Below are 27571 nucleotides of genomic sequence, written 5' to 3' on the forward strand. Positions count from 1 at the left end.
CTCTTGTTTGAAGTTAAATTCAATACAATCTGAACTGAAATGGCTCAGGCAGGCCACAAATCCACTGGCTTACATATGGCATCGTCCTACAATTTACTACGGGCCAGATTTTACCAATGGGAGGCTAAGGGCCGGATCCCGACGTAAAACGGATCCCAGTCCGGAATCCTGGTTCCAGCGCACCCATCCGCTTTTTGCCGGCTCCGGTCAGGTCCACGTTGTGGGCGGGGCTTAGTGCTGCCCGAACGATCGGAGCTCTGGACTGCTCATGCGCAGTTTGAAAAACGTCTGAATCAGAGCGTCCGGGCGCTTAAGACAAAGAAAGCGGAGAAGTGGGCGAGTTAGCCTGCTACCTACTGATGTTGCCTCACTCAAACCCACTGCCCGCCTCACATTCCTCCTATTGTACTCTGATTGACTAAAAACACATTTAAAATGTGTATTTTTTCTGGGCTTTTCTGTTTGGTTAAAGTTCTTTCCTTTAAACTGAAGACATGTTTAACAAAAACAAAATGTGCCCAACAGATCTACAAGGTAAAGTTCCCCCTTCTTAGCTCCAGCAGCAACCAGAAGAACAGCAAGATTGATAGGTTGCATAGGGAAAGCTATCTCATCACTCTAAAAGGCGGGGGTGGAGGGGGGGGGGGTGGATTTGGGGGGGGGGGGGTGGAGCTGGGGATGAATGAGTGTTGGAGTCATGCAACGCATATCAACAATCACAGCCCCCACCCCACCCCCCATGCCCCCCAATCCCCCCAGCCACGTACTCCACATTGTCACAGCTACTGGTATCGTTGAGGGGCTGCAGCAGAGCCATCTGCACTTTGTGTGAATCCTTCATCCTTCAGAAGAGATAAGAGAGGCGTTGAATGAATACTTTTCTTCAGTGTTCACTCAGGACAGGAGCCATGTCTTTCAGGATGAGAGTGTGATACAGGCTGATAGGATGAAGAGAGTGGTTGGGGTGTGGAATGCACTGCCTGCTGTGATAGTGGAGCCAGGGACTTTCAAGCTTTTTTATTAATATAGGCACATGGAACACCGCCCCCCCCCACCCCCACACATACTGGCAGAGCCACCACTAACCTGGGACAGCAGAATTGCTCCGGCTACAACACACTGGGAAGAGCTTCCGGCCGCCATGCACCTACCTTCCCGCCAACCCACACTGAGGAAACGTCGGTTTCCGACTTTTATTTAACAGGTCACTTATAGCACGGATGCCGAATAGACCCGAAGTACGTAAAGTGGGGTTCGGCGGTAGAGTTTGGCGCACAGTTCATTAAATCGATTTCATTGCATGCTAATGAAATCATCGGTCCGTCCAATTGGGGCACAGACCGGATCCGCGCACAAATTGGGTGTCGGTAAAAATGCGATCTGCTTGGAATTGAGTGCAGATCACGTTACACGCCCGACAGCTGAATTTACCGTGATTTCACGCCCGTGTAATCGGGCCCTTCGAATCAAAATGGTAAAATCGAACTTCCACTACCAGCAATGCATAGGGGCAGCAGTGTGTACCATCTAAAGGGTACACTGCAGGAACTCAGCAAGACTCCTGAGACTACACCTTCGATCATTGGTACCTGGAAGGACTTAGACAACAGACACAGGAGGCACCATTACCTAGAATTCCTCCTCCAATTCACTGACGTGCAGTGAAGACAAGTCATCCGGACACAAATCCTAAATTTCTTCTCTCCCCACAAGTGTTGCCTGGTCTGAAAAGGGTTTGAGGCATTTTGTTTTATTGGTCCCCATCCTGATTTGGACATTTAAGACCGTTGCTTGCCTGCCGTTTTCTCAATATCTAGAGGTCCCTCATGTGATGACCATAACTGGACTGAATTTGAATTGACATTTTTTGATTCGAATTGATAAAATAAAATAAAGATAAAATAAAAAGACTCCATTGGTTTTTTTCCAGATTCGATCCAAAATTATAATTCCTCTCATTAGCAAGCTGCAGGGGTTAAATTGCTCACTTCGGTTCCTGTAAAACAAGCTCATGCAGTTGAACAGCCGACTGCTGATTTTGTATAATAAACGCAATGGCTGGTAGAATTAAGTCTGTTTAGGAGTTTGATGCTCCATGTGGCTAATTCCTGTTCTCGTGCCACGGTCTCGAATGTGGAATGGACTACCACTGATCTCGCTTCATAGTTTCGAGATATTTAATACGGGCCGGTGTTCGCATGCAACCGACTGGAAGAGAGTCATGTCCTCTTCCGCTTTCAGTGAAAAATATTTCAGGGCATTCTCTTGTTCATCCCTAGAAGATTTGAGGTGTTAAAAATCTACCATTAATATCATATGGCAGCCATTTCGATTGGAATTGTCTTCTTAATCCAAAAACAAAATAAACGTTTCGATGGTTATGTGTTCTGTTTGCGCATAATATGCTGTATGCAATTAATGGGCTCCTTTAGTACACCTATGATAGCACCGCGGGCGTCGAGGGCGACGTGGTTAGTTTCACACATGCAATTGGTACATTTAAGGACGGATCAATTACTTCTCAGTACACTTACATTTCAATTTTAAAATGTAATCTGAGGCAATCACATGCACTGTTAAAATGCACACTTTGCTATAGGTGCGTTCAAAGAGACTTCCATGTCATAGAAAAATCCAAAGTATTATCAAAATAGGTAGTTTTCAAAAGCCTGATTTAAGCTTCTTCAACGTCAATTAGAAACATGAGCACATTCATAAATTCAAGCTTAGTCAAAGGAAGTGAGCTACACAAATGCCCCATATTGTGACAAATAGTGGATTGGTAGCAATATGAAAATCAACAAATATACGTAAAGGAAATTAGTGCAGCGAGCTGCAGAAATGAATAAAAGCTGAAACCTGCTGGCCAGCCATTTACCGACCGGTTTTCATTGGGTTAACAATTGATTCAAGACAACAAAGCTCGACTGATGTATTATCTGCAGTTGAAGTCTCAGGAAATGTGAGGCAGATAAGTTCGGTGAACCAAATGCTAATATCAACGGTTTTATTGGTTATGACAGACTGACAGGGAAGTTTTGTCTCACAGTGAGTCGCAACTCTGAGCTTAGTGCATGAGATCCCATCACATGTTTTCCTGTCTCCAACTGTCTCAACCATTCAAGCAATTACTTTTATTCAATTTCAACAATATCAGACAAAGAAAACTTAAAATTATCATATATTTTGAATAACACTGTGGTATTTCTCCAAGATGTTGCTTGTTGCAGAGCCCAGGAGAGCCATCGCCAATTTCTGGAAACTCCAGTACAAGGTCGAGAGTTCGTCATGTAGTGAAAATTGTTTTCCCAATCGTGGCAGTACCGGAATCAATATTCAAGCACAAGCAATTTAACAAGGGTAGAAATTTCTATATGCAGATCCAATGATTACGGATTGTTGTTCTCGGTATTCTTCCTGGACAGCAGTTGACAGTGAACGCAATCACAAACACCTCTGAACAGATCTAGGAGCGCCACCATGTGTTTATTAAAGGTAACGCATGGCTGAATTTTTAAGGAGACCTTTATGTTGGAGCAACTATTGTTCAGTATTGTATGTAACGTTCCCATTTTTTAAAACCTGTTCTGATAGTATGCGACATGATTAGGATTATACGATCACTTAGTGTGATGCTGGAATTATTTAAAACAGTGCTGAAATATTGTTAGCTGGTGGCCAATTTAGCATGAAACACGCTCTTTTGCTTAACATTGCAATACATATGAAGAATGTAAATTTGAATTAGACAATTAATTTCATGCCTGCAAGTCAGCTATTCGAATCATGGTTGAATCTAGCCTTAAACTGCTACTTGAGTGATTGCTGACAGTTTGACTTTATAACATGATCACTAAACGTAACAAGTCAATAAAGAGTAATTTTTACTTGTCTACCGTATACGATTGTGAATTCAGTTCTTGCAAATGAAGCTCAGAACTGGGCACTCACGTGCAAGACACCGGTTTATATATGAAAGTAAGCAAGTGGCGCCTGCCGGCACCATGAAGGGCTTCTGTGTCCATTGGTACTGCAGGGAATAAGGTGCATAATCGACCTATTTAATCTCACTTCCTTTTGATTCTTTCTTATTTGTCTTTCCTCTGATGTTCGCTTTAGTCTGCTGCAGTATCCCTTTGAGGATCTTCATTTCTTAAATCATCCAACAGTTTTTCTTTGCTTAACAGGAAACAGCATGTCGGAAAACACCGCACATACTGCACAGACTAATTTGTTGGAGACCATCCGATGGTCATTCTCAGTTTTGGCTTTTGGTCAATTGTATTTCTATTACTGGTGTATCATGACACTCAAGGCCGATTGACGTCACGCTTTATTAAGGTCGAAATCCACACCAGAGAACAGGGTGAAGTTCCTGTTTATTATTGTGGGTTGTATGTGATCTTTATCCGGGTTTGCTTATTAACCAGCTGAGTTAGGAATATGACTCATTCAATCACTCGAATCAGTATCAGCGGCAGAGCGCAACGTGTAATCTTTTCAAGATTACACGTTGCGAACACAAGCAAACAAGATGAACTTTGCCGCACAAGGACATCTATATATATATAATTTTATGATCATTGATATTGAAATTGTATTAATAAGGTTGCAGAAAAGACATTTCCTCTGTTATGTACTTACTGCACAATTTAATACAATTAAACTGCGAAATACAATACATCGATCAAATGCTGCTTTACGAACCGTTGACCGAGATTTTTTGTTTGGAACTTCCCTGCAGACAATTTAGTTCCAAACTCTTGTCAAATTGTCATGAGTTTAGCCACACTTGTCGTACCCTTTGAAACCCCTTAGCCTTAGGATACTGGGGCTCCAAGTATTGTTGAGGGGATCTGCGTGCAATCTGTGCTGGCAATCAAATTTGCATTTGTAAAATCAGTTTGGTTCCAATGACTCTAAGTTAAGCAAATACAAATAACACTGGATAATTATGAACTGTTGACGAACGAGAAACGTCATGGTAATTTCAACCAGATTGCTGTGATTCTGGAGTCACGTGTACGCCAAATCAGATAAGGCGTGTTATCTCCTTCCCTAAAGGGCATTAGTGAAAAAAGATGTTTTCTTTAAAACAATCGACAATTGTTCCATTGTCATAACTGGACTTTTGATTCTAGATTTTTTTTATTAAATTCAAACTGCACTATTTGCCATGGTGCGATTTGTATTCCGGTTGGTGGAATCTTCCCGTGGGACTTTGAATTGCTACCCCAGTAAGAGTAACACTATACAGGCACCTCTTCTACCATGAAACAGTGTACTGGTCATATGTTCTTTAAACGTATTCAGACACTCTAAGAGGGTCCGACTTGTCGTACCTGTGATACTGAAGGAGGTGAATGATAGACATATGGATAATATTGGAATAGTTTAGGTTAGAGGGTCATTAGATTGGATCCACTGTTCGGCGCAACATCGAGGGCCGAAGGGCCTGTACTGCGCTGTAATGTTCTATGATCTATGAATGAAGAAATTACACTACAGCTCAACCAATATAGAAGTAGTGTATGAATTGAAATTATCCGGAGTTAGAGTACAGACAGCCCTGGTTCTGATGAGGTTAAGATCTGAAGTATTCGCGATGGATAGCCTAATTTGAGTGTTTTGGAATAGTTCACTTGTGCTACTGGTTAACACATGTGGCTGTAAGACAAGGATCTTGCCACTATTTAGCTAGTAGAAATTACTAGTCATCTGATGCAGTGTGGACCACAAACTGTTTGAAGAGTTGGAATCAATGCCCAGGTGATTATCCATCAGTTGACTTCCCGAAGATTTGTCAGACTCCTAGCACTACAACCTCTAAAAAGGGTGGGGCAAGAAGGCAGCAACAAATATCTACTGACGAAATGGGGAACTATCCATCCTAGTGCTGCAGGCACCAATCTGGTCCACACCAGTTTTTCAGTCGACTAGACCGACGCACTTGGCCACCGAGTCTTGGTTTGGGAGATTAAACTAGTGATTTCAACAGGTGCGCACTGCACGCTAATACCATCTTGGCCTGAGTGATGGATATGGTTGATCCTTAATTGGCCCTGTTTCTGTCATGTTCACATTTTAATTAAAGAAAACATTGACCAAATGTATCATTTAAAAAAAAAACACAATTTAGTGCTTTTCCTCAACCAATTTGGCCATGTACAATCATTCACCCAATATGAGTGGGTATTTCAAAACTTTACATTGCAATTTAAGAACAAAGAACAAAGAAAATGACGATACGAGAGCCCGCCCTTCGGTCCTCCGAGCCTGCAACTACCATGCTGCCTGACTGGACGAAAAACCCTTATCCTTTAGGGGACCATATCCTCCATTCCCATCCGATACATGTATTTGTCAAGTCACCCCTTAAAACTGACTATCGTCTCTGCGTCCACTACCTCCCCCAACAGCGAGTTCCACGCACCCACCATCCTCTGTGTAAAAAAAAAACTTGCCTCGTATATCTCCTTTAACACTTGCCCATTGCACCTTAAACCTATGTCCGCTAGTAATTGACCCTTCCACCCTGGGAAAAAGCTTCTTACTATACACACTGTCCATGTTCCTTATAATCTTATAGCCTTCTATCATGCAGCCCTTCAAACGTCAGAACAATGCCCTCCATACCAGGCACCATCCTGGTAAATCTTTTCTGTGCCCTCAACAAAGCCTCCACATCCGTCTGGTAGAATTGAACATTATATATTCCAAGCATCCCCTAAATAAGGTTCTATAAAGCTGCAAAATGACTTGCCAATTTTTTAAGCTCAGTGCCCTGGCCGATGATATCAAGCATGTTGTATGCCTTCTTCACTACCTTCTCAACTTGTAGTGCCACTTTCAGTGGCATGTGTACTGTACACCCAGATCCCTGTGCCCATTTACTCTATATTTCTTATCTGTATTAGACCTTTGAAAATGCATTACTTCACATTGGTCCAAATTAAACTCCATCTGCCATCTCTCCGCCCAAGTCTCCAACTGATCTATATCCTGCTGTATCCCCTGACAGCCCTCATCGCTCTCTGAAAATCTACCAAACTTTGTGTTGTCTGCAAACGTACTAATAAAACTAGTTATATTTTACTCCAAATTATTGATATATATCACAAACAGCAAAGGTCCCAGCACTGATCCCTGACGAACGCCACTTACCACAGCCCTCCATTCAGAAATGCATGGTTCCACCGCTTCTATCTGTCTTCTGTGACAGAACCAATTCTGTATCAGCTCATTTCTGATTCTATGTGACTTCCACTTCTTCACCAGTCTGTCATGAGCGACCTTTTCAAAAGCCTTACTGAAGTCTATGTGCATAACATCCATTGCCCTAACCTTATCAATCATCTTCGTCACTTCATCAAAAAACAGGTCAAATTAGTGAGGCATGACCTCCCCTTTACAAAACCAAGTTGTCTCTCGCTTAGACGCCACTAATTTCCAATTGGGAGGAAATTCTGTTTTGCAGAATCCTCTCAAACATTTTCCTTTCTACTGATGTAAGGCTCACTGGCCTGTAATTACTATCTCCAAACACTTTCCCAAATTCATCATCCATCAAGCCCTTCCTTTAGTGGATACTGGCTCAAAGTAATCATTTAATACTTCACCAAATCCCTGTGGGTCCACGAATAGATTCCTCCCCTCTCCTTGAGTGGCCAACCCTATCCCTGGCTACCCTCTTCTCTTTATACATCTATAAAGAGCCGTGGGATTTTCCTTAGCCTTGCTGACTAATGACTTTTCATGTCCCCTTGAAGCCCTCCTTATTCTTTGCTTAAGATTTTTGTACGTTTGTTGTATTCTAATCGTGCTTTGTGTATTCCCAGTCTCCTAGCTTCATTTTTCTTTTTGACTGGTCTCACAACATTTCTCTTTATCCAAGGTTCCCAAAGCTTGCCACACTGATCCTTCATGCTAAAAGGAATGTGCCAGTCCTGAAATCCTATCAACTCACACTTGAAAGCCTCCTACATGCCAATTGTTGATTTGGCCTCACACATCGGTCCCCAATATACATTCTTCAGTCCCTGCCAGTATTGTTGTAATGAGTCTTTTCCCAATTTAGCACCTTAAATTGGGGGCTGCACTTATCTTCATCCATCAGCTTTTGCCTTAAAGCTTACTGAATTGTGGTCACTGTTTCTGAACTGCTTCCCTATTGGATCGTCGATCTTCTCGCCAGGCTTATTTCTCAATACCAGGTCCTGTACGGCCCCTTCCCTAGTTGAACTACAGACATACTGCGTCAAGAAGCCCTCCTGGATGCCCCTTATAAACTCTGCCCCATCCACGCACTACCACTAAGTAGTCAATATAGGCGAACTTAAAGTCGCCCGCCATTATATCCTTTCCAGTTTTACACCTTGCCAAAATCTGCCTCAATATCTGTACCTCTATCTTTGGCTCTTGGGCGACCTATTGTAAAACCTTGTCGTTGTGACTGCATCCTTCCTTTTCCTGAACTCTATCCATATTGCCTCGCTGTATGAGCCTTTAGAGGTATCTTCCCGCAGTGCAGCTGTCATATTATCCTTAACCAGTAGCGCAACTCCCCTGCCTTTTTTCCATCCCTCTCTATCCCGTCTGAAACACCTGTATCCTGGAACGTTAATCTGCCAGCCCTTTCCATCCCTTGAACAAGTCTCTGCAATAGCACCAACATTGTATTTCCAAATATGCATCCAATCTCTAAGTTAATGTGCATTGCTTGTTACACTTCTCGCATTTAAACAAATGCACTTCCATCCACCAGACCTCTTTTATTAGCAACCACACTCTGTCTACTCTGTATCTGAGTCTTAATGGCCCTACTCTCTGGTTTCCCAGCATAATTTCCCATTGAGCAGTTGTTCACGAAAATGTGAATGAAAAAAAAAGCTGCATTTTTCATTTGAGAAGGTACTAAATGAACGTCACGTCTTTACATGGTTATTAAGCTTCAGTTAGACGAGTACTGCGAGTCCTTCCCTGGATTGATGTAATGCCCTAAGGATCTTTTTCTCTTCTCCGCTGAATTGATTCCAGCTCAACCTTGAACAACGTTTGAGAAGGAAACACAATGTTAAAAGATTGGAAGGTTGTTCGAAACTCTAAGTTTTCTTATTTCACTTCAATCAATGGCCTTCAATACTTTAAACACCTCAGTAATATTGCCCCCTTCAGCCTTCTGTGTTCTGATCAAAACAGTTCCCGCCTAACTAGCCTTGTTCCTTCGCTGAAACGCTTTAGCTCATGCCGTGTCCTTGTGAATCTGTTCTGTAGCCTCTTCTGTGTGATCACATCCTTTACAACAACCAGAACTGCACAGAATACTCTAGCTGTAGGCCAGCAAGAGATTGTTGTTGTTGTTATTGCAGGCCCACCAAAACACCCCTGCTTTCATCCTCTATGCTCCAGCTAATGAAAGCGGATGTCCCATATGTCAACTTCACTATCTGATCTATCTGCCGTGTTGCCTTCCGGGATGTACAGGCACACCTATCTGTATCTGCACTTCCTGGCATTCATCGTGTACTCCCTTCACTTGATGATGCATCATCTCACACTTTACTGATTTGAATTATATTCCCCTGTCTTCTGGCCAAATGGGCACCCTATCTATATCATCCTGTTAGTAAAACATAACAGAAATACTTACGAGATTTTTTGCAGAGTGATGCAGGATCGTATCAGTCGACAGAAGGGTGCACCAGTTCGGAAGCGATTTCGCTGCAGATCCAATTCTCTTAGCGACTGGTTGACGGCGACAGCTGCAGCTAGCGTCTCGGCACAATTGTCTGTAAGTCCATTGATGTTCAACCTATAGAGGATTATATATTATATACAATATAAATATAAATACATTGTCTTACCAAAACTGGAACAGGAGACGCATTGCACCTGTACGACCTATGCAGAACCCTTCTGCAAGAGTGGACAATCATCAAGGGCATCGAGTCATATTAAGCTCACATTAAGGTGAATCATGTACATCACATCACCTTTTCAAAGTCTTGAACATCTATGCAGCTGACGTAGTCGGTGAAGTTATTTGACCAACAGTCAATATTTTTACAATTTGTTGTGTGAAGAAACAAACCAAGTTCTTGAAATAAAGTCTATATTATTAAAGGGCAGTAATTTGTTTTCAGTCCACTTCAAGCATGTTGACATAACTCTGAAGTTTCGGAATGGGGAAAGAAAATCAGAATGAACTTTGTAGAATTATCAATTAAGAGGCAGTGAAAACTCCATGTTAAGACGCTGTTGATTAACAATCAACGCATGATAATTGATCTACACTGATCGCTTCATGCCGCGTTTAATAATTCTAAGCAACCGCCACAGACCACATTTAAGCTTAGAGACAACATTCTCAAACTCCATCCAATATCCCAGGAATTATCGCATTGGAATTCTACTGTTTCTGCAGACTAAAACCAACGTCCCAGGAACCAAAGCTCCATACGGCATTCGATACCAAAGGAGTTGCATCTCAATGCGACTTTAAAATCTTGCCCACACATTGCTACACTATCCCGAAAATTCCAGGAACAACATCTTTGGAAAAACTGCAATAGCTCTGCAGCTCTGGAATATCTTTTTCGTAGGCTGTCTGGGGCTTCTGAAAATCCTTTGCCATACTGCCGTTAGGTTCTCAAACTTCTCATGCCTTCAAATTCCAGTATTGCTTCTTATGTCACAAGATGCTTTCCTTATACTGTATCTACTACTTCGGGCATTATTTCTCATCCAACCAAAGCCCCAAGAGAAGCGTTTCTCTTCGACTTAGAGGGAGCAGCTTGCAAGCCATCAACTGAGCGAAACGTATGGGAATAGGGTGAGAATGATCTCACCAAATTGATCTGGTTTGCATTAATTTTACCCTTTGTGCGCACAGTTTTGCTCACGTCAAGTGCAAACTGGATGAATTAAAGTGGACATTAATTCATGTTTGGACGGAGGCCAGGAAAGGCATGAACTGTTATGTTGTATCTGTTGCTATGGATGACCGCTACTTCAAGTCAACTAATGCTTGCTAACATTCAGGGTGCACAGCGGCACATTGTCTAGCACTGCTCCCTTCCAGCGCCAGAGACATTGGTTCGATTCCGTTATTGGGTCACTATGTGGAGTTTACACTTTCTCCCCCTCTCTAAGTGTGTTTTCTGATCCCTCCACCCCCCACCCCGCCCCCACCCAACATCAAAATCCGAATGTTTATAGGTGGAGAAAAATTGGCCATGCCAAATTGTACCTTACTGTCCAAGAAAGTGAAGGATTAGCTATGCATTACCAATGGTGATAGGGAGGGTCGGTGCAGACTCAATGGACCGAGTGGCCTCTCTGTACAGTGGCGTTTCTAGTTTCAATGGTTGTTGTATCCAACATCGCGACATTTCGTTGGAAATGTTGAGTGAATATTACCTTTCTTTGAAGTAATATTTGTCATTCTATTATGAAACAGAATGCATATGTATTGACTTCCCTGTATATTAATTCAATGAGTTCCATTGCAGTCTTCAATGTTTTGTGTCAGTCACTCAAGTCAGCATAGATAATTTGTTCAATTATTTGAATTATCTAAGTTCGAGACAATGTTATGCTCAGTAAGGCATCAATGATGATACTTACTCCAGGATTCCGATTTTACAGTCTGATTTCCTGAGACAGAGAGAGAGAATCTCCATGCCCGAGTCCGTCAGATTATTAGAAAGGAGCCTAAGAATGGAAGCAGCAATTTATTTAGACGGATCTGAGGTTATTCACTTTGAGAACTGCCAAGAAATCCTCCTAACAAATTAATCATTGAAATGATTTCTGGACAGTTGCATAATGTTCAAAAAATGTCAGAATGTATTAGGAGCATATCAGAGCGGCTCTTCCAAGTAAGTTTAGCAGACTGCAGTCGCAAATGATGGAGGAAGCTCAGTAAATATAAAATTTATATATATATATATATAATCGTAGGGATGGCTTGGAGTATTGTCATTGGAATACAGCTGAAAATTTTGTTTTTTTTTTGAGCGAGGCAGATGTTGAAATTTACTTAACAATTGCTGCATATTCGTCCGCAAAAGAAAATCAATAAATAATTTCAGATTCAAGTAAGGTAAAAAAAAATCCCAAGTATTATGAAGCATGGGTTGGAGATGGGTGGATATAGGAGATTGTTTTAAATAAGGGTCATTAGCATCGGAGCGTCTCTGGTAATGTAAATCGGTGCGGTATGATAATAATGTTTTTCTCTTTTCATTCACACGTTTTAAGTCGGTCCACCTCGTGTCCAACGAGGGGCATACAAGCGATGGGTCGTACTGAGGCTGCTCTTGGTTGTTCGAGATTGGCCTAGTGCTTCATGTCGTCAGTGTGTGCCTAAACTGGACAACATACTGGGCAAGACGACAGCTCAGTGACTATCGCTGATTGCTGTGCAGACACATGGATTTGGGCCGGTGTCTGTGGGAGTTTGCGCACTCTCCCCGTGCTTGCGTGGGTTTTGACAGGGTGCTCCGGTTTCCTCCCAGACTCCAAAGATGTGCTATTAGGCTGATTGGCAGGAATAAATTGTCCCTAAATCAGTTTCCCTCAACCTGCATGGCCATAAAACATTAGACAGGGGTCGCGGGTGGAGAGGGGGACTACTGGTGTTGAGATGGCGGTGCGGGCTCGTTGGGCCGAAGGGCCTGTTTCCCGGGCTGATTTTGCTCTTAGTTCTTTGTTCTTATACAGACATTTTGACTCCAAATTGTGTGCAGTAGATAACGCGTACAATGTGTTTGATACAATGCGTGAAGCCATTCCATCTTAATAGATCCAGAGCGCTTCAGGATTACGCACATTATTTAGATCAGGTCTTACTGTCATAATGTCAGCAAGTGGGCCCCAGAGGACAAAGGAAAATCGTCACAGACATCCTAAAAGCCTTCCTGAAAAAGATGCAATATCCCGAGCGACAAGTGAGAATCTCTGGCCCATGACCACCAAAAATGGAGAAGAAGCATCCGGAAAGGAGTTGAACACTTATAGTTTCATCGATGCAAGAAAGCTGAGGCCGAGCGTTCATAGCGAAGGGGCGCTTGGCAATACTGGCATCACAACCAGCTTCTCCTCCAACCACTGCACACCCTGCCAAGAAGTGTAACTGAACATTGCGCATTGAACCCCACGATTATCTAAGCACTCATTTGCAAGACATCCGCTAACACGTCTAGAGTCTCCCACCCTCCCCCTCCTCTAACCTAAAACAAAAGAGCAAGTAAGCTTTCTTTTTTTTCGTTTATTCCTCTAACTTAAGGGGGCGAGGGAATACCAGGCCATTTTTTTTCTCTTTATCTTGAGGGAATGGCAGGAAAGGCAGTGCAATGTCCCTCCTGCAGGATGTTTGAGGTGAGGGACGCGGTTAGTGTCCCTGCTGTTTTCACCTCTGGGAAGTGCATCCATCTGCAGCTCCTCAAAAACCGCGTTAGGGAAACTGGAGCTGGAGCTGGTTGAACTTTGGATCATTCAGGATGCAGAGGTGATCATAGATAAAAGCTTCAGGGTTTGGATACTCCGAAGAATGAAAATAGATAGTGACGGTGAGAGGGGCTGGAAGGAAGCAGCCACTGCGGGGACCCCCTGTGGTTGTTCCCCTCATCCAGTGGATAGTGTTGAGGAGGACGACCAACGAGTGATGAGCCACAGAGACCAGATCTCCAGCACTGAGTCCATCCCGGTGTCTCAGAAGGGAAGGGAGGAGAGCAGGAGAGCAATAGTAATTGGGGACGCAATGGTTAGAGGGACAGATAGGAGGTTCTGATGCAGCAAAAGAGACTCGCGGATGATATGTTGCCTCCCGGGTGCAAAGGTTCTTGATGTCTGGGACCGTGTTTTCAAGATCCTTAATGGGGAGGGGGATCAATCGCAGGTCGTGCTGCATATTGGTACAAACGACGTCGGTAGGAGAAGGGATAGGGATTTAAAACAGGAATTTAGGGAGCTAGGATGGAAGCTGAGATCCAGGACAAAGCATGTTGTCATCTCTGGCCTGTTGCCGGTGCCATGTGCGAGTGAGTTTAGGAACAGGGAGAGAGTGCAGATAAACATGTAGCTGCAGGGATAGTGTATGGGAGAGGGTTTCATTGACTTGGATAATTGGAGTACATTTTGGGGAAGGTGGGACCAGGACATTCTGGGGAAGGTGGGTTTGCACCTGAACCAAAGGGCAAGCAATATCCTGGGAGGGAAATTTGCTGCGGTTCTTCTTGAGGGGGGGGAGCGGGGTGGTTAAACTAACTTATCAGGGAGGTTGGAAAATGAGCTGTAGCCCAAAAGCCAGTGTTGAGGATCGTGAGGTACTGAGGCAGGTTTCAAGGTTGCAGGAGTGTACAGGCAGGCAGGCTGGTGGGTTGAAGTGTATCTACTTTAATGCAAAAAACATCAGGAATAAGATAGGTGAACTTGGAGTGTGGATTGGTACTTGGGGCCACGATGTTGTGGCCATTATGGAGACATGGTTAGAAGAGGGACAGGAATGGTTGTTGGCAGTTCTGGGGTATAGATCTTTCAATAAGAGTAGGGGAGATGGTAAAAGAGGTGGAGGAGTAGCATTGTTAATCAAGAATAGTTTAACGGCTGTTGAAAGGCATTTCGAGGGTGATCTTACTGAGGTAATATGGGCTGAAGTTGGAAATAGGAAAGGAGCGGTCACGTTGTTAGGAGTTTTCTATAGGCCCCCAAATAGTAATAGAGGTGCGGAGGAGGAAATGGCAAAGCAGATTATTGATAGGAATGGAGGCCACAGGGTAGTTATCATGGGTGACTTTAACTTTCCTAATATTGATTGGAACCTTTATAGGTCGAATAGTTCAGATGGGACAATTTCTGTACAATGTGTGCAGGAGGGTTTCCTGACACAGCATGTGGGTAATCTGACAAGAGGTGGGGCCGCATTGGACTTGGTACTGGGCAATGAACCGGGTCAAGTGTTAGATGTGTTTGTGGGAGAGTACTTTGCAGATAGTGGCCCCAATTCGGTGTCCTTCATTATTGCAATGGAGAGGGATAGGGTCACAGGGCAGGGCAAGGGTTATAATTGGGGCAGGGGTAATTAGGCAAGAATTAGGGAGCATAAGATGGGAACAGAAACTATGGGCACAAACGAAAAGTGGAACTTTTCCAAGGGACAAATACTGCTTGTCCTTGATAGGATGTCCCTGGCAGGCAGGGAGGAAATGGCCGAGTGAGGGAACCGTAGTTCACAGAGGAAGTTGAATGTGTTGTCAAGAAGAAAAAGGAAGTTTATGTAAGGACGGAAAACAAGCTCCAGTTGGGTCACTTGAGAGTTACAAGGTAGTTAGGAATGAGTTAAGGACTTAGGAGAGCTAAAAGGGGGCATGAGAAGTCGTTAGTGGGTCGGATAAAAGAAAACCCCAAGGCTTTTTACTCTTCCACGAGAAATAAAAGAATGACCAGGGTGAGGTTAGGGCCAGTCAAGGATAATAGTGGGAAATTGTACATGGAGTCAGAAGAGATAGGTGAGGCTTTTCTTCCGCGTTCAGTAAGGAGAGGGGCCATGTTTTTGAGGATGAGTGTGTGATACAGGCAGAAATGATGGAGGAGGTGTGTGTTCTGAGCAAAGATTTATTAGCGATTTTGAAAAACCTGAGGGCCGATAAGTCTCCTGGGCCAGATAGGATACACCCCAAGATACTTTGGGAGGCAAGGGAAGAGACTGAGGAGCCTTTAGCTTTGATCTTTGGGTCCTCACTGTCCACAGGGACTGTGCCAGAGGACTGGAGAATGGCGAATGTTGTTCCTCTCTTCAGAAAAGGGATTCGGAATGACCCTGGTAATTATAGGCAAGTTAGTCTTACGTTGGTGATTGGTAACTAATGGAAAGGGCCCTGAAAGAAAGGATTTAAAACCATTTAGAAAGATGCGGTTTAATCGGGGATAGCCAACATAGTTTCGTGAGGAGTAAGTCCTGTCTTACAAATTTGATTGAATTCTTTGATGAGGTAACTAACTGTGTAGACGAAGTTGTATACATGGATTTTAGTACAGCGTTTGATAAGATTCCCCATGGTAGGCTCATGAAGAAAGTGAGGAGGTGTGGGACAGAAGGACATTTTGCCAATTGAATAAGTAACTGGCTGTCTCATAGACGACAGAGGGTGGTGGTGGAGGAAAAAGTTTCAGATTGGAGGCCAGTCACCAGCGGTGTACCACAGGGATCAGTGCTGGGTCTTCTGCTATTTGTGATTTTTATCAGTGACTTGGAAGGGGGGGCTGAAGGGTGGGTTAGTAAATTTGCTGATGACACCAAGATTGGTGGAGTAGTGGATGAGATGAAGGGTTTTTGTAGGCTGCAAAGAGACATTGAAAGGATGTAGAGCTGGGCAGAAAAGTCGCAGATGGAGTTTAACACTGATAAGTGCGAGGCGATTCATTTTGGTAGGACAAACTTGAATGTGGATTACAGGGTCAAAGGTCGGGTTCTGAGGGATATGGAGGAACAGAGAGACCTTGGGGTTCATACAAACAGATCTCTGAAGGTTGCCACTCAAGTGGATAGAGCTGTGAAGAAGGTTTATTGTGTGTTAGCGTTTATTAACAGGGGGTTTGAGTTTAAGAGCCATGGGGGTATGCTGCAACTATACTGGACCTTGCTGAGACCACATTTGGAATATTGTGTGCCGTTCTGGTCACCTCACTATAGGAAGGATGTGGAAGCGTTGGAGAGAGTGCAGAGGAGATTTACCAGGATGCTGCTTGGTTTGAAGTGTAGGTCTTATGAGGAAAGGTTGAGGGAGCTGGGACTTTTCTCCAGAGAGAATGAGAGAACTGCAATATAGTAGTCTCCCCCAAGTCACGGATGCATTGTATATGCAGTGACTCAGGACACAGAGAATTGCTTTATTACTAATTTTGTATTTTTAATGTTTTGAACCCAAGCTTTTGGCTCCAGCTAGAGGTGCCTGCTCTTTAAACAAAGAACCAACCTCGCTGATGAGTTCTGCTGAACTCAGTTTCTCGAAGATGTGCAAATTTCACTCGAATAACCATATGACTATCATATCATTCTACTCTAATGTAGGGATATTAGATCCAGCGCCCTTTCATTCAACCTATTTATTTTCCCTTACACATTGGTTTCTTTCCATAAATCATTTTTTTTCCATTAGGGATACGGGAAGTTAGCCAGGAGTAGCTGAAATCGGTCATGGGCCTTGTCTACTGTGTACACCAACACAACACGATGTGGATTGCAGTTTAATAACAATCAACAGCGACACGGCTTGTATTGTGTTGAAAATCTGAACATATTACATACCCCCTTGTTTTAAGAACATGTACCTGAGTATCTTGCATTTGTGCAGAATGGGAGCGAGCCGGTGAATCCCTTCAGTTTGTATGAAGCAGTAGTTCAGATCCAGCTCCTCTATGGTGTCACAGGAACCCAAGACAGTCGCAAGCACAAAGCAATCTACGGGATTCAGACGTATTGCCTTTGATTCACTGCTGTGACCCAGTTTAACGGTCAGGCTGCCGTCACCTATGAACCGGGATATCTTATCCTGCGATTCGAACACATAGTGGAAAATGTTCATGAGATTCCTTCTATCCTTTTTGCTGTGTGCACTTAAGAGCTGGGATTGGACCTTCTGTGTTAGCCAGACCTTCACTTGGCACTTGACCTCGTATTGGAAATCACCCAGGAACTTAACCAGCGGCTGGGATGTGCAGGGAGCGGAGAGGCCCACAATGAAGCGGAAAAAAATGTCAAATCGCCCATCATCCCGACTGTCGGCTTGCTCCAGCAGCTCAGCCAAATTTGCCGGAGCCGTCCTCAAGTAGGGTGAGAGGGCGGCGAGATACTCCTGGACGGTGAGGTGGATGAATGTATACACCGCGTTGGTGACGGAGTAGTCTCTCTCCAGAATTTCCATCATGAACCCAGAGATGAACTGGGAAGGTTGGAGCTGGTGCTGACTGAAGTGGTTTTGATTGAACACGATGGTCTTACTTGAGACTCCCTCGAAGGCCATCTCGCCCGTCTTGAGTAAAATATCGCGCCGGTTCTCGACTTCTCGGGAGTGATTGTTCAAAACGTTGCAAATGTAATTTGAGAAGAGCTGAGTGATGGTTCGGGGGAGTTGCTGTCCGGCTTGAGGGCTTGACACGAGGGGAGCCAACGAGCAGCAGAGGATCCAGCAGTACGATGGGTTGTAGCACATGGTATACAGGATGTCGTTCTGCTCAACCTGGCGGAACACATCCTCCGCAACGTCTGTAGAACCATAGAATTTGTGAAAGTATTCCCTTCTCTCCTTCGCGAAGAAGCCCAAGATTTCAGCCCAGAGGTTAACCTCAGATTTCTCCAACGATTCAAGTGCATGCGGTCGGCTGGTGATCAACACCGAACAATCCTTCAAGAGCTTCTGCTGTACTAAACAGCGGACAATGTCAGCCAGCTCACAGCGACATTCAGGATCGAAGCATACCCGCTCCGCTTCCATGCATTGGCAACTCTCCTTAAAATCGATGTTGACCCTGAACTCGTCCAAACCATCGAAGATGAAGAGTAAACTGCGGGGATTATCCCACAGACGCTGGATCGATTCCTCCAGGTACGGATATGACTTCAGGATCAATTCCTTCAGACTCGTCTTCCCTCTGAGGATATTCAGGTCCCGAAACTTGAAATGAAACACGAAGTCAAACTGAGGGTACATTTCTCCAGCCGCCCAATCGTGGACGATCTTCTGTATCATCGTGGTTTTGCCGATGCCCGCCACCCCGCTCACTACCGCGGTGCCCCCCAGGCTGCTCTTGCCGAAGCAATCTCTGAACAGTTGGTGAATGCGGATTTTCTCCAGCTCGTCCCGGACCAGTTTCCTTTGCCACTCCTCGTGGTCCCTACCCCTGGACCACAGCTCGTGTTCCAGGAGTCTTCTCTCACGGACGTTGGCAACCACTATCAGTTCAGTGTATCTTTCCGATAGACAGAATGTTTGGGTCTGCTTCTCTTGAATGTCGTTCACCAGCAATCTCTCATTTTCTGCGCGAAGATGATTTCGATGCTCCTCTTGAACACCTTTAAGAGGAATTAATGATATTAGCAACGTTGACATTAAAAAAAAGAGTAACATGTCCAACCTTGATACCAGTGGATTACCATGATTTAGTTTGGACGACAGATCAAGAAGAGAATTTTCCATTACCGGGGGTAGGGGATGGGGCTGGGGCCTGATCCCGAATTGGAAGCACTGGAAATCTCGCGAGAAATAGTCGATTTCGAATCCCTATTTTCCGCGTAATTACGGCGGGAGCGCCTGGGAAAAATAAGCAGACAGTGGGGGTAAAGGAGTGGGTGTCTTCCCACTGTCGTCCCGTTTTTTTTTGCTATCTCTGGCCCTCATTATCCGAGGCACCGAAAGATTCCTCCCACAGGAAAGTCCTGAAAGTCCAACACAATGTTGCCCTTCCGGCGGCCACATGAAAGCAAATTTTCGTACTCCCTCTGCTTTTACGGATCTGGGTGCAGCTGCTTGGCGAAGCTACTTTTAGGTTTTAGTGGCAACCTCGGTACAGTGGATGCACGTATGTAGAATTTTGTGTTAAGCCAAATATCCGTTCACTTCTGCGGGATCAGAGAAGCCCATCGCTGTGAACGGCCGGAAATTTCCGGCCATGGGCTGAAATTAAATTAAAAAGTGTCTGGGGAATTGCCTTTGTGTTTAAATGTGACGCTCAGAAACACTTTGCAGCATTTTTCAATCGTTTTGTACAGTTCTTCAGCCTCTTGAGGCAGTCCCCCTGAGTGGGCAAAAAACAAACTCCAGAGCACATCCTCCCTTTACTCCCACCGCGCCCTTCCCACCCTCCTGGACGGTCGTCGGGCTTTCGTGCAGTGCGATTCATACTGGCTGCCCGTTAGCTATCCGTCCGTTTCTCGCCCGCTTCCTGTTCCATTGAATGCGCTGGACGGGCGAAAAAAAAAATGTCCCAAATTTGTAGTACTATGGGACGTTGTAGTTTCGACATCCATCGGATAAAATTAAACACATAATCTAAATGGCATTTAAGAATGCTCGTCATGGACAATGTTGCTGTGAGACTTGCCATATCTCTGATGGGTCTTTAAAACAAAATCCATTCATTGAACAAAAATCTTACCGAATGGAGGGGTGGCGCAGTGGTCAGCACTGCTTCCGCACAGCGCCAGGGACCTTGGCTCGATTCCGAACCTGGGTGATTGTCTGCGTTCCTCCTGCGTCTGGGTCTTTCAGGGAATGGGTGCAAATGCGATGGGCCGTATGGTCTCTCTTGCACCGATTTGGGATGCCATGGGTCTATGCTTCAGTGGTTGCATGTCGTCACTGGCAAGGCGACATTTTTTTGCCTAATCTGAGTGGTTTACTTAAAGGGCAGTTAAAGGTTTACTGCAGCACTGTGGATCTGGAGTCACATATGTTCCAGAGTAGATAGACAGCAGGTTTCATTCCCCCCAAAAATATTAGTGAAGCAGATGTTCCTAACTTTTTTTTTCACAACGGTCGCTAACATTTTTATGCCCACAAATATTGCAATACAGTGAGGGCTGTATTTAAATCCCACCAGCAACCTTGCTGTGTGTCGTCCTCAAAAACAATAATGTGCGAACTATAGGTCTTTCCTTCCATTCATATTAATTTCCCATCCTCCAATCTCATTTTCTTTCCTATTCTCCTTCTCATTTATTCTCAGTATAATCATTCTTACCTTCCAGATCTTGAGACACTTTCGATTCCACCGTGCTGAGGATAGTTTCCTTCGGTAGATCCAAACCTGTAAACATTTTTTTTCAGTCATTAGTGCAAAGACAATAAATGTGAATAAATGGGAGATAGATGTTGACCTAACCAGCGACTTCCACATTCCATGAGTGATTACAAAATAAAATCTATCAATATCGGTGACCAAATAAATGTTGTCATTGCATTGAACTGCACATGTAAGGACATATTTATACAGCACCTTTCTCGTATATATCTGTTAATATGTTTTTCAATTTGGGTTTGACGTCCCGGAATTTCACGAAGGTAACCCACATAGCTCTTCCTGACTGAGCACCGTGATCCATGACAGTGTTGAAAAACTGCTTGGAAGCCTTCGATCTGTCTCCAGTGTCTGCCATACTCTTGATAACCTGCGACCAAACACATACAACGTTGTTTTCACATCTTTGTCACTCCGGTAGTATTAGTAATTGCCCTGATTCATACATCATTACGTCTGATTTGTTTTCATTTCAAGACTTTAAGTAAAACAATATTTTAATTTACTGTAAGCGGGTGAAGGGTGAGATATATGTTTTCTCCTTTAGATTGTCTCATTCATAGGCGTGCCTTAAACAAGCATAAGTGTTCCCCTAATTGAAGTTTTGAGCGAGCAGCGTACCTGGTGTTCCTTCTCGGTGAGCATGTTTTCCTGCAGTAACGCTAAACTAACAATTTCCACAAATCCTTCAATTGCTTCTTCCAATCTCTGGCGGTAGAATTTAGTAACCGTGTACAACTGGCGGTCACTGTAACTTGCCAGGATTTCAATTATTGAGGGGTCAATGTCTGCAAACAAACCACACTATGTAGTATCACAAAACTTATGGAGAGATATCTAATTTACATTCATAACACAGGTTCAGAAACTTAAAAAAAATGCTCTACATTTTCTCTAAATTGCCATATATTTATAAGCATGCGGACAAAAACCAGCTATTTGCGCACGTTCCTTCCTTTCACCACGTTCCACGATAAGCAGCAATTAATAGGAGGAGGCTAACAATTGTTCATACTAATGACATACGGCATAGTGTAAAGTAAAAGCTGAATGCGTTGATAGAGTAAAATGACCTGGGTCTATACGCCTTTCAGTAAAAGGTTACGAGGCTGAATGCGTTGCTGGAGCAACAAGGCCTTTGGCTATACGCTTCTCAATAACATGAAGAATCAACAAATTTAACAAAGGAAATATGAGATGACACCTTCTAGTGGATCTCTTTAACTAAGACAAAATGACAAAGGAAACTTCACTTAATTACACCAAGAAAGTCTTCGCGATGGTGATGATGCACCCCAGCATCCATGGTGCCTAGGTTGCAGACATTGAATGGAACACATGGATACTGCGTTCTCCCTCCCTTGGGCCACCCGGCCGTGGATGTATCTGCGGTACAGAGGCAGGCATTTATGCCGATCGACACCCTCGACTGCCTCCATCTGTTAACGACCAATTTGGCTAGGCCCAGGAGAAGGCCCGGAAGGAGGACATCCCACTCCCGGCACTGAGTGACCGGTTTTGGTCTGTGCATCAGTCATTCCAGTTTGCAGGACAGATTGAGAGTGCGGTTAATGAAAGACTCAGCATCCTGGGAATTATTACTTGGGGCATAAATTATAAGAACAAGGAGGTTAGGTAGTACTTGTGGAAGAGAATAGAGCAGCCTCATTTGGAATTCTGCATCCATGTCTAGGAAACAGGAATTAATAAAGAGATTCGTTCATTAAAGTGGGTGAAGATATATGTTGAAGAGAATGTTTCTGGGAATGCATAACTCGCTTTTTAAAGATAGATTGGAGAAGGTTGGAACGTTTTTTATGGAAAAGAACTGATAGGAGTTTTGATAGAGTTACTGAGAAGAATGAGGGAAACAGACCAGAATAAATGGAGTTAAACTGATCACATGTATTTCATGATCCAAAAGGAAAGGGCACAAATTGAAAATAATCAGCAATAGAAGCAAAATTGAGATTTGTTCTTTCATATAGCGAATGGTTACGGTCCGCCTGGGATCTTGGTGGGGGCAGATTCAATCAAAGCAATGAAAAGGAAATTTAAATCTTCTCTGAAAGGAAGAATGTGAGTTATGGGGGAAAAGTGGATGAATGGCACTGATTGCATTCCTTATTCAAAATGTTGGTGCAGATACGTTAGGCCAAATGCCTCTTTCTGCAATATAACAATTCTAAAAATTTGTGATTATCTTTGCTGTTCTTGCGCCATGAAAAAGAAAGAAGTTGACTTCAAGTCCAATATGCTGCATTTGTTAGCCAATCCCTCGTGTGGCACTTTATCAAGTACCTTCTTAAAATCCAGAGAAGCCTCACCAATGCTGCCGTTTAATCATGCTTCTCTGTTAACTGCTGCAAATAGCAATTCTTGTTTCATCTAAACATTTCAGAGGCAATGTTAACATTGTTTTTGTGACGGCAAGTTAACTAAAATGATTGCCTTTGGAGATTGCCAGAACAGACGGCAGGTCAGAAGGTTACCAATGTTCCTGAAATGGAGATAGAGTGGACGATTCCATCCTTAGGTTTAGATTTGACATAGGCATGGATAAGGAACAATCTAAAGCAGGATAATTATTTGTACCAAAACCAACTTCGATGGGACAAGGATATATCCGAGTTGAATGATTTGGAATCAAATATTGGAAGAGAAGACAGTGAATGAAAACTGGGATGCATTCAATGATACAGTCTTACATGCACCGAAATTATATATTCACTTGAAAGGGAAATGCACGGCACATAAACCCAGGACTTCGTGGATGACAAGAGGGAAAGAGACAAAGTTGAGAAGAAAGAAGTTTGCATGTGGCAGTTGTTAGGTAGAACATATGATGGAGATTCGGGGTGAACATAGAATGACCAGAAGGGAATTGGCCAAAAAGACTAAGAAGAAAAGCAAGTAAGTAGAATGAAAAGAGACGAGAAGCTAACATATAACGAAATCCGGGTATCCTCTAAAAGCATGTAACTGTACAGGGGAGGTGAAGGAGAGAATAGGGTCAATTTGGGATCAAAACATTGAGTCAGCGGAAATACACGAGGTGTTAAACAAAGAAAGTTTTTGCATCGGGCTTTACAAAGAAAGAGGATTGTACCCAGGCTCAAGTGAGAGAGGAAGTAACTGGTAACCTAGCAGAATTTATACTGGAGCAATGGGATCTTGTAAATGTTATAATTGCATTCAGATCATGAGATGGTAGGGCATGATTAATTTCATGCAAGTGGACTAACTAAGGGGAGTGGCAGTGCAGATTTCAAAGATACTGGTGATAACCTTCCAGCCTCCCTTAAGGTCAGTCGTGGTGGAAGGGGCTATTGAATAGCAAACGTTAGACCCTTGTTCAAAAAGTGGCACAAATACCGGTCTTCTATAAGGCCATAAGACATTGGTGCAGAATTAGGCTACTCTGCCCATCGAGTCTGCTCCATCGAGTCAATCGTGGTTGATGTTTTTCTCATCCCTATTCTCCTGTCTTTTCCTCATAACTCCTCATCCTCTTATTAATCTAATTAAAGAAGCTATCTATCTCTGCCTTAAAGACACCCAATGACCTGACCTCCACAGCATTCTGCGGCAAAGAGTTCAACAAATTCACCACCCTCTGGCTGAAGAAATTCCTCCTCAGCTCTGTTTTAAAGTATTGTCCCTTTCGCTTGATGTTGTGCCCTCTAGTTCTAGTTTTTTTTTCATACCAGTGGAAACATTCTTTCCACTCTAGCCAGGCCTCACAATATCCTGCAAGTTGCAATAAGATCGCCCCTCATCCTTCTAAACTCCATTGAGAACAGACCCAGAATCCTCAACCGTTCCTCATTCCAGAGATCATTCTTGTGAGTCTCCTCTCAGCCCTTCCCAAGGCCAGCAGATCATTCGTAATATATGGAGCCCAAAACTGCTCACAAAACTCCAAATCGTGTCTGACCAGAGATTATAAAGCCTCAGAGACACATCCCTGCTCTTGTATTCTAGTCCTCTCGACATGAGTGCAACATTGCATTTGCCTTCCTAACTGCTGACTGAACCTGCTCATTAGCCTTAAGAGAATCTTGAACAAGGACTCCCATGTCCCTTTGCGCTTCTGATTTCCTAAGAATTTTCCCATTTAGAAAATAGTCTGTCTCCATTCCTCCTTCCAAAGCGCATTATCACACACTTTCCCACATTGTATTCCATCTGTCATCTCTTTGTCCATTCTCGTAACGTGTCCAAGTCCTTCTGCAGCCTCCCTGCTTCCTCAATACTACCTCTCTCTTTACATATCTTTGTACCATCTGCAAACTTAGCAACAGTGCCTTCAGTTCCTTGTTCCAGATCGTTAATGTATATTCTGAAAATTGTGGTCCCAGAACTGACCCCTAAGGCACCGGCTCCCTCTCTGAGAAAGACCCCTTTATCCCCATTCTGTACCCTCTGCCATTCAGACAATCCTCTCCCCATGCCAGGATCTTACCCTTAACACCATGGGCACTTAACTTATTGTACAGTCTCCTATGTAGCACTTTGTCAAAGGCCTTCTGGAAACTAAACACATCACGTCTACAGGTTCTCTTTTATCTAACTTCCTTGTTACCTCCGCAAAGAAGTCTAACAGATTTGTCAAATATGACCTCCCATTGACAAAGCCATACTGACTCAGTCATACTTTGCCATGCACATCCAAGTACTACGCGATCTCATCTTTAATAATGGACTCTAAAATCATGCCAATGACTGAAGTCAGGCAAACCAGTCTGAAATTTTGCCTACTGCCTCCCTTCCTTCTTAAACAGTGGTGTTAAATTAGCTACCTTCCAGTTCGCGGGCACCCTCCCTGCCTCCAGTGACTCCTGAAGGATCATCACCAATGTCTCCACAATTTTTTCAGCTATCTCTTTGCGGACTTTACCATAAATGGCAGAGAACTTTATGTAAACTATGGTCTGGGCAAAATCAATAGACATTTAGAGAAGTTCAAGATACGTTAGGAAGCCAGCCTGGAATCATAACGGCAAAATCGTGTTTACATAACTTGTTGGAATTGTTGAAACAAAGGTAATAGCTAATTGTAATGTGGACAGTGCTTTTGATGCGGTATGCATTTTTTTAAACAATCAATGTCAAATATACAGTGCCATGAAATAGGACTGTGGGAAACAAATTTATCTCATGGAAGAAAGGGGAAAATATGAACTTGTTACAAAAGTGGACTCTCTCTCTGCACAGATGCTGGTCAGACCTGTTGAGGTTTTCCAAAATGTTCTAATTTTTTTTCAGATTAGAGTCGAGGTATGGTAGATGGAGTTTAATTTAAATAATTGCGAGGTGTTGCATTTTGATCATGCAAACCAGGGCCGGGTATTGAGGGGTGTTGTCAAACAGAAAGATGTAATGGTGCAGGTACATAGTTCCTTGAAAGTGGCGCCAAAGGTAGGCAAGATGATGAAAAGTCGTTTGATTCATTTGCCTTAGTAGGTCAGAGAATCGTGTGCACGAATTGGGACGTTTTGTTGTAACTGTGCAAGGCATTGTTAAAGTCACACATGGAATACTGTATACCATTCTGGTCGCCATGCTTTAGAAAGGATGTTAAAAGGTTTACAAGATTTAAACGGGACTGGAAGGCTTGAATTATCAGGCGAGACTGAATATGCAAGGACTTTATTCCCTGGAGCATAGGAGGATGAGGGGTGACCTTATAAAGTTTTATAGAATCATGAGGAGCATGGATAAGGTGAATAGCCATAGTCTTTTCCACGACGTTGGGGTGTCCAGAACTATAAGGCATAGGTTAGAAGTGAGAGGGAAAATTTTAAAATGAACCCATGGCAAACCTTTTACACAGATGATGGTGAGCATATGGAATGAGTTGCCAGAGGAGGTGGTAGAGGCGAGTACAATTACGATATCTAAAATGCATTTCGATAGGTACATGAATGGGAATGGTTTAGAGGGATATGGACTAAACGCAGGCAAATGGGACCAGTTCAGTTTAGGAAGCCTGTTCGAGTTGGGCCCAAGGGCCTGTGTCCATCTAGTAGAAATAGATTTTGCTCTCATCTAAAGGAGACCACTACCTCAAACCAACTTCATTGACCATCTGTTAAATTGGTGGATGAATCTCTTCTATCTCAATCATAAATGCAGCGAGCCAGGAAATGCATTTGCCAGCATCTCGACAAAGCATAATCATATAGTAAGTCATCGTCCTACCTGGGAAACTGTTAAGGATATCGCTTTCTGTAGAGCTTTTAACTTGACAACAGTTAGATGACTCGTTTCTGTTGGGCGGACCTGAACTCTGCGGGCCAATTGGATTGTGTTCACCTGCAGCATTTCTCAGCAATCCGCTGGTTCCGCGGGAGAAACATTGTGTGGGGTAATTTTTTTCACGTTTTCCCTGTGTCTTGCCACGTTGTTCATCGTTCGGCATGCTGTCCGAAACGAGACAAGGTTGTGTAGCAATGTCTTTTTTAGCGAAGCTTCCATGGATTGGCATATTAGCTGTCTGAGCATCCAACTCGTTTGCATGTTGACTGTTCAATTCCAAGCTGCCCGGCCAACTGCACCTAACCATTCGGGGACTTTTGTTCGTGGCAATTTGTTCGCGATGCAATGTAAACTTTTTACTCGTTGCATTTCCCATTTTATTTATATATATATAATATATATATATACATATATTTCCCTGTTTGGAATCAAGGCAGATTATTATTCAAATGCACAAGTTTATGTGACAGTCTTGTTCTGTTCTGGGTTTGCAACCATATATTAAAATTCGTGT

The 27571-nt window shown here is 43.5% G+C and overlaps 1 protein-coding gene across 1 annotated transcript; it reads right to left on the reverse strand.

Moving 5' to 3' along the window:
* Window positions 1-124: 124 nt before the first annotated feature.
* LOC145351339 (NACHT, LRR and PYD domains-containing protein 12-like) lies at window positions 125-27286 on the reverse strand. The gene is made up of 9 exons (XM_080200958.1): window positions 27001-27286; window positions 21418-21584; window positions 20995-21166; window positions 20740-20805; window positions 19200-19310; window positions 17332-19072; window positions 9650-9811; window positions 7802-7926; window positions 125-309 (listed from the first exon to the last, which is right to left on the reverse strand). The coding sequence occupies exons 1-9, from the start codon at window positions 27284-27286 to the stop codon at window positions 125-127; spliced, it is 3015 nt and encodes a 1004-aa protein (XP_080057084.1).
* Window positions 27287-27571: the final 285 nt, after the last annotated feature.

Source organism: Carcharhinus amblyrhynchos, chromosome 13 (genome assembly GCF_965287045.1).
Source record: "Carcharhinus amblyrhynchos chromosome 13, sCarAmb.v2.hapA, whole genome shotgun sequence".
NCBI classification, from domain to species: Eukaryota; Metazoa; Chordata; class Chondrichthyes; order Carcharhiniformes; family Carcharhinidae; genus Carcharhinus; species Carcharhinus amblyrhynchos.

What these genes read in the sequence shown, in the direction of transcription:
- LOC145351339 (XM_080200958.1), bottom strand. Translation starts at nt 27,286, where the DNA reads ATGCCAATCCATGGAAGCTTCGCTAAAAAAGACATTGCTACACAACCT. An exon ending in AACAGATATATACGAGAAAG is followed by an intron (nt 20,806 to 20,994) that starts GTGCTGTATAAA and finishes AAATGTTTACAG; the next exon opens with GTTTGGATCTACCGAAGGAA. An exon ending in ACGATTAGAATACAACAAAC is followed by an intron (nt 310 to 7,801) that starts GTACAAAAATCT and finishes CTTTGTCTTAAG; the next exon opens with CGCCCGGACGCTCTGATTCA.